The sequence below is a fragment of the Anopheles ziemanni genome, chromosome 3 (assembly GCF_943734765.1).
Source record: "Anopheles ziemanni chromosome 3, idAnoZiCoDA_A2_x.2, whole genome shotgun sequence".
In the NCBI taxonomy this organism is placed as follows: Eukaryota; Metazoa; Arthropoda; class Insecta; order Diptera; family Culicidae; genus Anopheles; species Anopheles ziemanni.
In genome coordinates, this window is record NC_080706.1 from 14,296,852 (window position 1) to 14,311,054 (window position 14,203).

The 14,203-nt window shown below is 44.5% G+C and overlaps 1 protein-coding gene across 1 annotated transcript in view; it reads right to left on the reverse strand.

The window, feature by feature from the left end:
- Positions 1-3,934: 3,934 nt before the first annotated feature.
- Positions 3,935-14,203, reverse strand: part of LOC131284162 (cardioacceleratory peptide receptor-like) — a 35,910-nt gene continuing 25,641 nt past the window's right edge. The window contains exons 3-8 of the mRNA XM_058313016.1: positions 9,868-10,003; positions 5,890-6,087; positions 5,688-5,783; positions 5,428-5,592; positions 5,073-5,364; positions 3,935-4,187 (exon numbers count right to left, since the gene is read on the reverse strand). Coding sequence (XP_058168999.1) covers positions 3,935-4,187; positions 5,073-5,364; positions 5,428-5,592; positions 5,688-5,783; positions 5,890-6,087; positions 9,868-10,003 — 1,140 coding nt within the window. The remainder of the gene's footprint in view (positions 4,188-5,072; positions 5,365-5,427; positions 5,593-5,687; positions 5,784-5,889; positions 6,088-9,867; positions 10,004-14,203) is intronic.

Genomic DNA, 14,203 nt, shown 5'->3' on the forward strand with positions numbered 1-14,203 from the left:
CGAGGGGCGGTGGGTGGTGGGCTGGCGAGCGCCCCACCGCCCGGTGCCACCCAGGTCTATCTCGACACCGAGGGCAAGATATTCCTCGTGCACAAGACCGCCCTCCGAAGTCGGCTTGCGTGAATATAACCAACAAGGGACAAAAGGAAAAATCAAGGAGACGCGCGGGAAAACCAAACCTCCCCAAGGACTTCCATCCCAGCGGTGGGCTAGGATGTTTCCAGCAACGAAAGTTTATCTAGTCAAGAACGGCGCCTGCTTGTACAACGCAAAACGCAACGAACCACCCTGGTTTCTTTTTAGCACCGCAAATGGGAAACGGATTTTCGGCGAAAAATTTCCCGCATCGGATCGCGAACCTTTCGCCACTCATTATCGGTGCCGGAGACGGCGCGTGGGAAGCCCATAGTAAAAGCCAAAGAAAGTCTGAGCGCTAAGAGGATGGAAGGATTTCGTCCTTCGGCGCACCCCCCTAATGGAGGAGTAATGCGGGTTGGCAGCATAATTTGTAATTTGTTCACCCATGCTTATGCAGTCGGGTCGGGTCGTTCATGTTTCCATGCAGCCCCATCAGCAGCAGAAGCAACAACAGTGTTAACCCACGCTCCACCGTAGATCAACAGCTTTGGCGAGTGTTTAGAATCCGCAAACCGTGAGCATAACTCGAACCCTGTAGGCGGCACTAGTTGTTTTATGTAGCTTTGGAGCATCGTTCGTAGAACGTCACAGTCGTTAGCAAATCCCATTCTTTTAAGGCCAGGTCACTGATCGGCCCAGTTTTGGTAAACTTTTATCGAAAAGGAACGGGATCGTTCAGAAACCCAACGCGCACAAAGCAAGAGATTATGCCTGTTAATGGTCTACCACTGCCTTAAGCTCGTTTGTTACCCTCTTCGATATTTATGGTTTTTCCAAACGGCACTCAGTCAATATTAATTATAAAAAAGGTACGGAAATCCTTTGCTTTAGTCACCCCGCTTAAATAATTCAATCCACATCCATTCCGTTCAGTTTGCTCAACCCCACCATCTTGCAAATAAAACCGAACCTTACGTTCAAAAGGCCATGATCCTGCAAATAAAACCAAAAAACCAAACACAAACATGCTTTTTTCGAGGGGTTATGCGAGGATTGCTAATTAGTTGTGCGTGCACAAAGGAAACAAATCCGGTTTTCCACCGAAAAGTCGCTCGTTTCGAGTCAAACATGAGGTCAGAGGTAGAGTCGGTCGCCAGCCGGTATTTATACACGTTTACCCATTTTTAACGCATTCTCCGTTAGACTGATGTTGTTTACTTGCTTTTACTACTCTTGTACAAAAGGAAAAGAAAAAGAAAAATGGGAAGATTTAAATGTGAAAGAAAAAAGGTGTAAATTTGTATGACAAACATTCTGTATACCTGTTGATGATATGTATAAATATACGAATATATATAAAAGCTCTTATGTTTCTATGCTGAAAAATTCATGGAAGGCATTTTAATGAAGGTTCGAGGTTTGTATGGTGAAAAAAGTTTACTTTAAAAAAAAAATTTCAATTTTAGAAACCTTGTTCATCAGAAAACCAGAAACTTGGTTTTATTTCGTACACAGCAGGCTATGTTGAGTTGGACTGTTTACGGTCGACGTCATCAAAACAGACTGAAAAAGATTGCTATCAGAGAAAGGAAATCCGAGCCCATCCATTTTCCTCACCCAGCCGAGGAGGAGGTTCAAGGCTCAGCTTTCGGTGCCATTTCCGGGTTTCGTGAGTCGTTGGGACTTTTCTTCGACAAACTCAATTCCCTAGTTCACTGAACTCTTGCGTGATTCATGTGGTTCACTATATTTGCTTTCTCTTTGAGCGTCAAGGGCCAGATTTAAGTTCGCAAAGGTCGCGCCCTGCATCGAGATCGATTGCGGGCTGGGTTTCCATCGACGTCAGCAGCCTACGTCGAAGCCTACGGAAACCAAATACCTTCGGTTGGCCAGATAATGGGGAAATTATTCGCTTTTCCCCTACCGAGTGCGATTGCGGAAAGCTTTTCCACTTGGTAACCAAATACCACATCACAAGGCGTTCATCCGGCTTCGACCGGGAAGACGAGACTTGTTTCCGGAATTCAACTCTATCAACCGCTTCCCTTGAAGTGACATTCCTTCTTTCGCTAAGAGAGTTTATGAAAGGACGTTTCTTTCCATCACACGTCTTCCACGAATGTTCGGAATGGTTTCTATTTGATTTTATTTCCTATATGTTTCCTCCGCACTCACATTTCCACTCACTATAAGAACCGTGCGCTTTTTGGTTACGGTGGAGAACATTTTAAAGGAATAAATTTTTCCGTACACGCTTGACACAAGTTGTCCACAGGACGAGGAACAGAGGGGACAGACAGACAGACAAGCAAACAGTACGGCGAGAAGGGCGAGAAAGCGCGTCGTTTGAGCTTTCCGAAACATGTCGGATTGCATGTCAGCTTGGACGTGGAATTATCTTTATGGAAAACCGCGTTGGATCTTATTTACATACGCGCGGAAAAGAGCATTTCATGGGCTCGGGTTCTGGGGGGAACCGGAAAGAGTGTTTAAGTGGTTGAGACAAAAAATAGACAACGACAGAGCGGCAAATCCGGACACCTCGTCTTCTTCTCGAAGGGATAGCCCTTGTGTTTTGTCTTTTCTCGGTGCTGTGACCGAACCGTTCCTTCGTTGTGGGCCATCTTTTATTATCGGCTCAGTTTATCTATGCTGGATATACATCTTTGCGGTGTTGCTTTGCTTCACTTCTTCCCTCCTACGTTCACAGATTGCCGAGCGCAAATTTCTCAGCCAAATCCTTTCAACCGATCAACCCGTGGAGAAAATGGCCTACACTAAACGGTCCTGATGAATGCTGCAACATTTACATAGCACACACATACACACTCACACACACACACACACCCTCACACAAAAAATACATACATACACACACAGTATACAGCGCACACATTTACGGTAATGGGCGTGCATAAATCTTATTGGCCCTCGGTCGGTTTCGTAGTTTCGCTGAGGTTAGGCCCTTCTAAAGCCTACAATCCTTGCCGGCCGGCCAAGAACTTGAACACGACAACACGTCTTTTGCAAAGGGCTTTCTTGCCTTTCCCAAGTGTGGCGCGTGCTAGCGCCTCGTCGAGTTCCTAATCTCAGCGACCTCTGTTAAACTCCTCCATTGGTCGGGTCATTCATTGTGAGATTCATCAAACCGGCAACCCAACCGTTAAGCACCGGAGTCACTGACCGCACTCGGACCACGTGGACTTGGTCATTAGTATGAGCTCCTCACGCCCCTTTTGTCTGGCCCGGAAACCTCATTCGGCCCGGGATGTTTCTTTTAATCTGGAGTAATTTTTCTTCAACCCACTTCTAGCCTCTAACAATTAGTGACGCATGAGGCATGGACCAAGCTGTTGGAAGGATTTTTCTTGCCTCGAAAAGTCGGCCGCAAGCCTTGGATTAAGCTCCAGAAATGACACTTTGTCATCCTATCGTTTGACTTTCTTTTAGAAGTTGTCGGAGTCCTTCTTCTTGGTGCGGTTTTCCAGTTTGTTTTTCTTCTGTTCTAATCCACCGGTCGGTAGGTTGCATTTCAACTCTTCCTCTGCTTCCTCCCTCTTCTAGCCTCTAACCGAGTTTGAGAAACATTGTCCTTCAAACCTCGAAACCTCCTACGTTATTTCTTTTTCTCCTGTTTCATACACTAGCCTAAATGACCAACCGACGATTGGCAACTAGCTTTCTTCTAGCCGTCGTATCGCGCGACCGTGATCTAGCTTCGCCTGCTAACAGCTTCTTGTCGCTGTGTTTATGGTTTCACATTTATTCCGCTTTACAGCGTGGCCTCGTCGTGGTTAGTGTCGTCCCACGCAACATTATCTTGTGTTTCAGCGTTCCTCCACAGCGAACCTGGAGTTTACACCTCAGACATGGCGAGTTCCGTCTTTGGCCGCTCGACGATGACGACCCGGGGCGGGCGGAGGCAGGATCGCCGGGAAACGGTCAACGAAGTGGTCAGCGTTCGCATCGAGTCGCTGCTGTTGTGGTTGTGGAAACGGCCGTGTGCCGTCCCGTTGGCCGTCGTTCCGTTGCCGAGCGGAAGGTTGCCGGAATCGTGCGGCCGGCAGCACCATTTCGTCGACCACAACCATCGGAAGGGCGGCAGTCTCCTACAAGCAGAGGAAAGGAAAAGCGATGATGAGAAAAACTTCTACTAATTTTCCCACGAAATGTGTTTGTGTGCGTGGGGTTGCGGAGGACGATGATTCATAAGTTTTAAAGTCAGCAAACGTTGCTTAGCGGCGGAGAAAGAGGGGTTCGCACCAGATGACGTCTGATGATTTCGCAACATGACGCACGCCGGCCCCGAAAAGCCGAGGGCCGGGGCACGTTTCATCTTGTGGCGAAATTATCTGCACCATCAATCGCATTTCCAGCGTCAGCCATCGGCAAATTATTACGCTCGTAAATTGAACACATGTTGGATTCGGACGGTTTTGCAATCCAAACGCAAAGCCCAGGCAGTAATATATCAATTTTCTTCGGTTTTAAATTACTCTTCGAATCCCATTGATTCACGGCGTTTTGGAATTGAAATCCACAATTCAATTCCAGGGATATGCGATCTGTTTTGGCGAAGATTGCTTTTCCATCGCATGGAAAACACAGACGTTAGCATTTTATTTGTAAAAAGTTAATTTGAATTTACACGAATCTAATCTGTTGTTATTGCAACATGGGCGTAATACCGATGATCAAGCTTTTTTATTTGATGTATGTTGTTAGTTTTTCTTGTTGTTGTTTTAGTTGAAAAGCCTAAGGATTTTTCATTTCCTTTTTTATAATTAAAGAGCTAGTCAGTAAGAATCTTCATAGCAACATCCATCTGTTTCGTTTGCAAGTGTAAAGTATGATTTACAATGTTCCAACAATTTGTTCAGTCTATATTTCACCTCAAGCCATTCTACAACAACTCTACATGGTTTTGTTTGAGCTTGTTAAGATAATTGTTTAACAGAAGCATTTTATGGCATGGGTTTCACCTATTCACTTACTTGATCATGCGACAAACTTGCGTCGAGAAGAGACAGTAGATGAGCGGGTTGGCGGCCGAGTTGAGCGGGGCCAGACTTTGGATAAAGGTGGCAATGGCCACGTTGGTTTGCGTTGGCGGAATCTTGCCGAACACCTGCAGCAAATCGAAGATGATGTACGGTGACCAGCACACCACGAACACGATCACGATCACGATCGTCATCTTGACCGTCTTCACCTTGGCGCGAGGAATGATGCCACGCGAACTGGCCCTCCTACTGGCCAGGTCCGCCATCCCATTGTGTGTTCGATCTGAAAAAGAAAGGACGAACATTAATGGCCTAGGAAAATGTGGTAAATATTGCCGAATCTTACCGATTGGGCCGAGAATGGTGCCTTTGGCCCAAATTGTCCGAACGATGATGGCGTAACAGGCGGAAATGATGAGCGCAGGGACGACGAAGAGTGATCCCGACACCCAGCACATGTAAAGCTGCCACCGCCACGCCTCTACCAGGTCGATCCAGCATTGCATTTTTCCTGCAAAACGAATGCAACCGGAAGTGAGTTTGATGTTCTTCCTCCGTTCTACCTTCGATCTTCGACTCGCGTGCGAGCAGATGCGGTACACTAACCCTGTATTAGTCGCTCCTCGTAAAAGTATGTTATCGGTAGGGAGAAAAGGATACTGAAACTCCAAGCGGCTGCCACCAGCCTCCGAGCGCGGCTCCCTGAAGCAAAAGCAAACGACAAACCATTGATCAACCGATCGGCTCACAGGGGAAGGGAGGGAGATAGTAAGGAGCACCGGGCGAGGCGGAGGTCATGTATACTTACAGCAGCCGGAGAAGTTCATCGGATGGGTGATGGCATCGTACCGATCGATGCTAAGCGCCACCAGGACGTACGTGGAGGCGTAGGTGACGCACGCCTGCACGAATCGGATCGCTTTGCAGGCGGCATTTCCGGCACGCCAAACCACCGTGATGCGCCATATGATGTCCGTCAGGACGCTCAGCAAACCTACACACAGATCTGTAAAAAATATAAAAGAGATTGTAATAAAAGTAAATGCTCACAAATACAACGTGTTAAATACATGATATGCAAAATTCTAAAGAAAATATACGGCACAATTTATAGATTTCACTCAATTTCATTGAAATATACGAGAATTCAATAATACTTTAGCAAATAAGAAAAAATATAAACAAACCACAATTCAAAAGCAAAACAATTAATTATTACGACATCAATAAATTAATATAATCATATAGATTGCTTTGTAGAGCTCTCAAAAGTAAAACAAAAAATAAATTTATTTAATTATTTATTGCAGCATGGTAGCAACATTTTTAATTAATTTCACTTCGATTTAACTCAAACACGATAGAATATAATGAAATAAAATTAGATATGTCAGAAAACTACTGAAAAAACGAAATACAACAACAAAATAATTAATGAAGACAAGAATCATAAATCAATACCATCGCAAGCCTGTTGCGTAAAACACCATTCAATGATGGCATGGTAAATTTAGTTTACTAGTCTTGGTTTGAGGTTCAGAAAGCATTTATAAGTTAACCGAAGTTGAACTCGTTTAAACCGGCCACTGGATCCTTGATGGTGTTAAATTATAATATCACAAACGAAACAGTCTCAACATTATGACCCTAGCTGTAAGTAACAACTTACTTCTGTCGTATTTAAGTATCACCATCCAAATAGCACCACTCTTTAGAACAAATCAACCAAAGACACTTTCTACCCACACGGGAAACCACCTGCTTTCCCTTCAGTTATTACCTCATCCCTCAGCCCTCGGTCAGAAACAAATGCAATCACTGCCGAATTACTCGCCCGCTCCCCCCTTCGGCCACCCCGTACGCTCTCCGGTATAAATTCTGCCTCGTTTACTCAGCGTGTAAATCGCGATAAATAGTAACGGAGTGCTCGCATAAATCTACTCGTAATTTATGTGCCACTAGATCTACCGAACCCGACCAGTGCCGGTGGTCGACGAGCGAACGTTTCGCTTTCCCGCCATAGTTCCCGGCTAAAGTGAGAAGAAGTCTGGACTCGGAGGACTCCCGCTCTCCACCCCCATCTGGAGCCGCCGTTCCTTTTCGCGTGTTCGAGTTATGAGAGGTGGTTAAGATATGACGACCCACCGTTGGCATCGCCTCCGGAGAAAAACGGAACGGTAGTATGTTATTTTTATGAGCCGAAGTAATGGGGACGTGTAATTGAATGAAGTTGTTCTCCGATCTCGTTGCCCAGTGTGCGTGAAGCGTAAATAATTTTCCGAGCTAGTTTCTGTTTGTTTTTCTTGCTTGTTGCGGAGTAGATGAATTAAAAATGGAACTCTTCTTTGGATTGCATGGAGTTGGATTGAATTTGGAAAACGAGTTTTGCAAAAAAGTTCACCATTTGAATGTAGATTTTTGTGACTTCTAAACGAACCCAGGTTCAGAAATAAAATATTCTATTGAACATTACCTTTGCCTCGATTCACTTGCAGACATTTTGTCATTAGTTAGATTGGAACACGATGTAAACCTTGTATGAAACGAACGAACAACTTCTGCAAAACAATTCCATTCGAACTTCTCCGCCGCATTTTCCACTTGCTTTTAGCTAATGATAATTGCATTCCACGATTTCCACCAGCATAAGCGCAAATTCATCAAATGAAGCGTAAATATTTTACGGCTCGCGAGTTGGGAGAACCGTCCTGCTTTTTTGCGCACTGCATCCACCGGTTTGCTTTCCCTGTTCCCAACTCGGACCGTACTTTCCATTAGCACGAGATTATCTTTAATTGTGTCGATCCCCGGGTTTTCTTATTGTCGCGTAAAATATGGAACAGTGTGGCCTCGTAAGCACGAAGCGAACTTTTCCTACGCTCCGAATGTCACCGACCGAAGGAAAACAACAGAAAACAAATGGTGGAAAATGGAAAATCGATTCCGGTTCGTCCCTGATCTTCCGTACGGCCCCGAACGGAGAGGAAAGGGGAGCAAGATTTTGGGTCAACCAAACGGAGCGTGCAGTCCGAGGACAACAAATTGTGCATCTTCATGATCCACCCGCTATGTTTGCCTCCTCCTTCCATCCCCCTTCCCCCCCAATTCAGGTCTTTTCTGTTTCGTCCACCGCCGGTTCACAAGCGCACAATGTTTTCAATGAAAAACATGATCCACCCCAGCATAAGACATGAGTGCGCCCGAAGCAAACATAAGGCTATAAAATGAGACAACCACGGGTCAAACAAACAATACGGCGTGCGTTCCGGAAGCTTGGAAAATAACTGAGAAGGAAGAAAACTATATAAAAGGAAAGAGAGAGGGAGGGGGGGAAAGAAAAGTGTCATCGGAACAAACAAACGCTTCAAACGAGAGCATAATTTATATTCATCGCCGGTTCGTGTTTACGGGATTGATGATTGTGCTGTTGTTATCTTTACGACATTCAAAGACGCAGTCGTGTCTCCTTTTCTTGCGCTTCCTAGTCCAATCCTCAGTAGGAAGAAATCAACCCCAAAAGACAGTTTGCGGTGGCAGGAGTGAAAAAAAAGGTATAAAATGAAAAGCACAAGATGATTCAACTTGTAGAATGACGAAAGTTTGACCCCATTTCCTGCACTCCGAAAGTGTGCGAGTGGGTGAAAGAAGGAGTGACTGGGGGAGAAAACCACACCCCTCCCAAGTGACCATTCAAGTCCGAAAGGGAGGGACGATCCACCCTGCTTTGGTGGTTTCCCGTCAAATCACCCGCAACGTCGCATAAAAGCGTCGTTTAAAGTAGATATGCTCGAATGGTTCGAAGGAAATTTCGGCTGGCGTCGCGTTTTTACTCCCTTTATTTTCCCTTCCGAAAGGTTGCCAGCACACATCACATCAGTGGAAAAGAAAAATGTCTGGCGTACGCCCTTTATGATCAAACTTTCCGCAGCCAAGCGCCAAAATGACGAACGAATCAGCGCAAGCGAAATAAATTCCGTCATGCGGATTGCTTCAGGAGAGCTACGAGCGATTCGAACTTTTTGTTGCATTCTTACAAGATTTGCAGGAAGTCGCCATTCGTTGCTCAAACAAAATTCAGGAAATTGGTTCCGAAATCATTTTGCCTGAGAATCCGTTCCTTCGTTCAACAGAGCTAGAAAGAGCAAACAATAAACCGGATTATTACTCTCGACCGTAAGGATTATCCAGTTGGGGCGTGAATATTCTCAAACCCTAGAACAAACCTGTCCCGCAACCCAAATCCTCCAGAGCCTCCCCGAAGAAGCTTGACAGTGACTAGCGAACATCGTTAATCGCTCGGGACCGGTTTTATAGCAATAATGATTTCAATTTTCGGAACGACTCAGACGTTCTTTTCATTACTGAGGAACTGGCCAGGTTTAAGCCAACGAGGATTTTCCAATCTTCCATTCTCAGCAACGTAAGTTGGTTGCCCGAACAGCAGAGTTCGCCGTATTTTGAGAGCCCTGGAACGATCTTCAATATTTAATAAAATGCGCGAAACAGGTGAAGTGTAATCATTTTTCAAGTGTACAGAAAATCAATTTCGAACCAGCACGCATCCTGTTGCAACGCCATTAAATGCCCTGCCATCAGAGCTTATTTTGTTGCTATTATTAATTTCCCATTAACGAAGGGAACGTATATCGCCGGCATCAGAGTATAATTAATATTCTGCTTTATACAGTTCTTAATATGATCCATCAAAAGATACAAAAACGCACAATATGTGAGCATATCAACTGGAAAAGCCATTTTTGACACCCAGTCCATCACGGCGTCTTACCGGCTATGGCGAGCTGCTTTATGAAGAAATTCATTCGTGACTTGCGGGTCCGATTCAGCATCAACGTCACTAGCACGGCCGAGTTTCCCAGGACGATCACGGTGAAAAGCACCCACATCACCGCGAACTGTTCAGTCTGGAAAGAGAGGAAATGGAAATAAAGGCATAAGAATGAAGACAAGGCAATTACATTACCAGACTTTGCTGATACTGAAAAACCAATCAAAAACATTGGTATGCGAGTACCTCTTGGCTATTACTTTACAACAGTGATTGACTGCCACCATTGGGGCATGATTCAATTTTAATTGCACTTTCTACACCTTCTTTGTAAACTATTTAAATAATTTTGTTAAAGTCAACACAACGGTAGACTGTCCTTGAAAGCTTTAAAACTCTACCTAGCAACTACTCTAGTCCTTAACCTGCTTCTCCACTCAAAAGTGTCACAGAATTCTAGTTTGCGGAGCAGATGCGGCGACAATGCGGAAGGGATCAATATTCATGCGCTCCAAACTGGTCAACACACTTTGCCGGATTAGTTCTGGATCATTTCACCAAAGGTACGAAATGGCGAAAGGCGCTCTGAGTAAACTTTCACTTGTCGCATCATTTTGACGCACTTCATTTAACGTTAGTTTGGCTTGTTTCTTCCGTTTTGCTGTTGCGTCCAGTCGGTATGCGGATGAAAACGGCTAAAAAGGACTCCTAACGAGGTCTTAACGGGGACAACTTTTCTCTCGGCCCTTCTCGGTGGGTTTAAAAAAAAACCAGGCGGGGCAAAGTCGAGCTCTCCGACATCCGGGTTAAATCTTGAGCAAGCGAAACTTTACTGTGAGACGGCAAATATTGTCCTACCAGCAACTCGTAGCTTCTTCACCCCCTCTGGAAGAGTTTAATCAGTGTAATTGAAAGTGATGTAATTTAAGTTCCGGCCTGGTAAGAGGCTGCCATCCGGACACCGGCTGCCCGTCCCACAAAGGAGTTTGAGCGTCCCGGGCTTGGCCAGGCGTGAAAGTTTTGCTTTCGGAGAATTTATGAAAATGCCATCCCGTTGGGTGGCTTTAAAGAAATTGAAAATACTTTACTGTACGGTGGTGCAGCACGCGTCTGGTGAATCCCGGTCGTTTCTGCTAATTAGGTAGTCTAGCGCTAACTTAACTTGTGAGGATAATAATAAATTGGTACGCTTTCGATCTCTGCCCGAAGGGTGGGAGGATGAGCTCGTGTTTCTTACACCAGACAGGGTTGGCCATTTTGATGGATAATTGGCGTGAGTTGACCAAAGAGTTAAAACTGCTTTAATAATTATGTTTACCAAGTATTGAACTTTAAGTGCCAGAAAGGGTTTTTTAAACACAAAACAAGCCATTGCACCAAACAGGAACTGTTATCTTATTTTATGTTATAACTCTGTAACGGTTTGATGTGAAAAATCTGACTTTTTTCATATCATTTTTATTATTGGATATTTTCAAAATTACTTGTTCTATTTTTAAATTAGCTGAAACTTCAAATATGTCATGAAGCAATTCTCCTCAAGGTCGACACGCGTGAGCACCATCAAAGCACACTTTTTAATGTTAATAATTAAAGGTTTACGCTAGAGTGAGGCAATTGATACTTTTTATTTTTAATACCCACCACTATCCATACCTGGTGATTCATACGAATGAATCTCATCGACAATCAATGTTAGTACGACAATGAACCACAGAGCATTAGCTATTTGCCAACTAAAACTGTGCCATACATCTTTCTCAGAACAATTCGAAAGGTCATCATGAGTCTATACAAGCGTTCATACACCAACGAAGAATAGTTTAACTATGAAGCCCTTCACACGACTTATTTATTTTATTCTGTTTGAAAACAATGTACGCAACGATAGCGTAAAATAAAAAGTACAAAAAACTAAGACATTCAATAAAATCGCCTTGAGACGATAACACAATCTTCTAGTACAATCACCATCAGTGAATACTATTTAAAAGCTCTTGACATACTGGATTATTCATTTGAAGTCGTTGGAGGCCTTCGTTAAGTTGTGCGAGTTCAACTTCTACATGCTTTTATAGCTCATCGTTCGCGCTCTGGATCGTATACTACTCGGCGAATCACGAAGAGCAGGGCTCCAGAAGAGTCGAGATTACTGATGGCGCAGGTCGTACTTCTTTTTACTCTAGTCATTTTTGGAGCGAAGCGGATCGTTGGTGAACAGTTTGGTGCGTATAGTTAAACACTCTTCATTTTGAGGATATTCCATAGTCCGCTGGTGTAATGTGTCACATTCTCAATCTGCAGAAGACCCATCGTCTTTCCGGCTTGCACAAGAAGGTGACTATTGCGTGCTTGCTACAGGCGAGACTGGTGTGTGCCGGAGGTCTGAATTGTGTGACTGGCGTCAGCCCAGAGTTTACCATCGATGGAAAAACATTGTTTACTGTAGGACCCATGCGACAGAACACATCGTATGCTGTCCCCCTGCAAGCTTATTTGGCGCGGAGTTTGCGACTAAAGCCTGCAGGAGTGTTCCAAGTATATTACCCAGAGTCATACCTGCCTGTTCGGGATGTCAGAAAACTGAACTACCATTCATTGCGGCGCTCGGGGGAATACAAAAATTTCCGAGTCGATTTGAGCCGAATCCTTTCACTTGGTTTTGCGGTAGTAGTCTGATTACGCCCAGCTATCTATTAACAGCAGCACACTGTTTTTTCGACATAAAACCGCCTATGGTCGCAAGAATGGGAACATCTAATCTACTTGCAAGAAAGGAAGAAAATGACTGGATTCAGGATCGCAATGTGATGGTGAGGTTTGGCAAGTGAAGATGTAGAAGGTTTCGATAAGGTTGTCAATCTTTTAATTTTATAATTGGGCTCTCTTGCAGTCAGTCAGCATGCATCCTAGGTTTCGCTCGGTATCGAAGGAAAACGACATCGCACTTGTGTTGGTGGATTATCCCTTCATATACAGCGATAAAGTGACAAGCGTTTGCCTTTCCACTAGCCAAGAGGACGTGGCTGGACAACTGTACGCTGCGGGCTGGGGCATGACGGAGATAAGAAACAAATCACCGGATCAATTGCTCGGTACACGTCTCACCACTAAGTCTATCGATGAGTGCAAGAAGATGTACGAGAACATTGAAAGAGTGAACCCGTTCTTCAAGAAAACAATAGTATATGACACGCAATTCTGTGCCCTCGGAGAGCCGATTGGAGAGGGATCTTTTAGTGACCTCTGCCGAGGTGACTCGGGTGGGCCGGTTTACCGTAAGGTCGCCACTTCCGAAGGACCAAAGTACCGCCAGATCGGTATCATTTCGCATGGCATCAACTGTGGAGGAGATGTGCCTGGCGTGTACGTTCGAGTTACGCCCTTCTTGGATTGGATAGCGTCGGTGGTCGGGACTCTGGAAGACTGATCGGGTAGACACACATTTGGCCTTTCTTACCATGTCTGCTCAATTTTTTCTGTTTACTTGTTTTATAAATACAGCTTTATTCGAAAACAAAAACATCCAACCCAATTCGCTTTGCGCCAGCACATTACAAATGATACACCTAAAAGCACACCAAGTGCCAACTTTTAGCGCTAGATAGTCACAAGGATCCTCACAATAACGCATGCTCTTTGCTTATTGCAAACATCCTACTCTCCAACCTTGACACCTCTGCTTGTGCGTACTTACATGGCTGCAAGCCCTACATACCTTCAATGCCGTGAGTGATCTGTTCGACCACAATTTGTCCATCGCCAGTTTTCGTTACCGCCTCTTGCCTCCTACATCGTGACTGTTCTTCACTTCCTTCCTCCTTACGATATCCTTCCTTTATTCCTACCACATGAGTAATAAAATTCAGGAGTACGAAAAGTGAATATAAAACACATAAATATGAAGAGATACTAGCACAAATAGACAGCACAACCGACACCAAGGATCTATGGATCCAGATCGGAAACCTAGAGAGTAAAGGCACATCAGTGTACTCCGATAACGAAATGGGACGATGCTCAGGCGACCGCATACGCCGGTACAGTGGTGGTTTTTGTGAGTAGGTCAGCCGCTACGACCCCGGCGGTGCAATGGAGTGATTTAATCATTGACCCAACCAACGGCCAAAACAATCGAAACAAAAAAACAAAAAAACAAACAAAATTAACCCACCAAAAAACCCGAAAACCAAGCTTAAAACTCAAAAACCAAAGATCAAAGAAAAAAATCCAAAACCCAAAACCCTAACCAAAATTCCCTAAATCCAAATCAACCAAGCGCTACATAAATAAAAGACGATAACACAATCTTCTAGTGCAATCATCATGAGTGAAT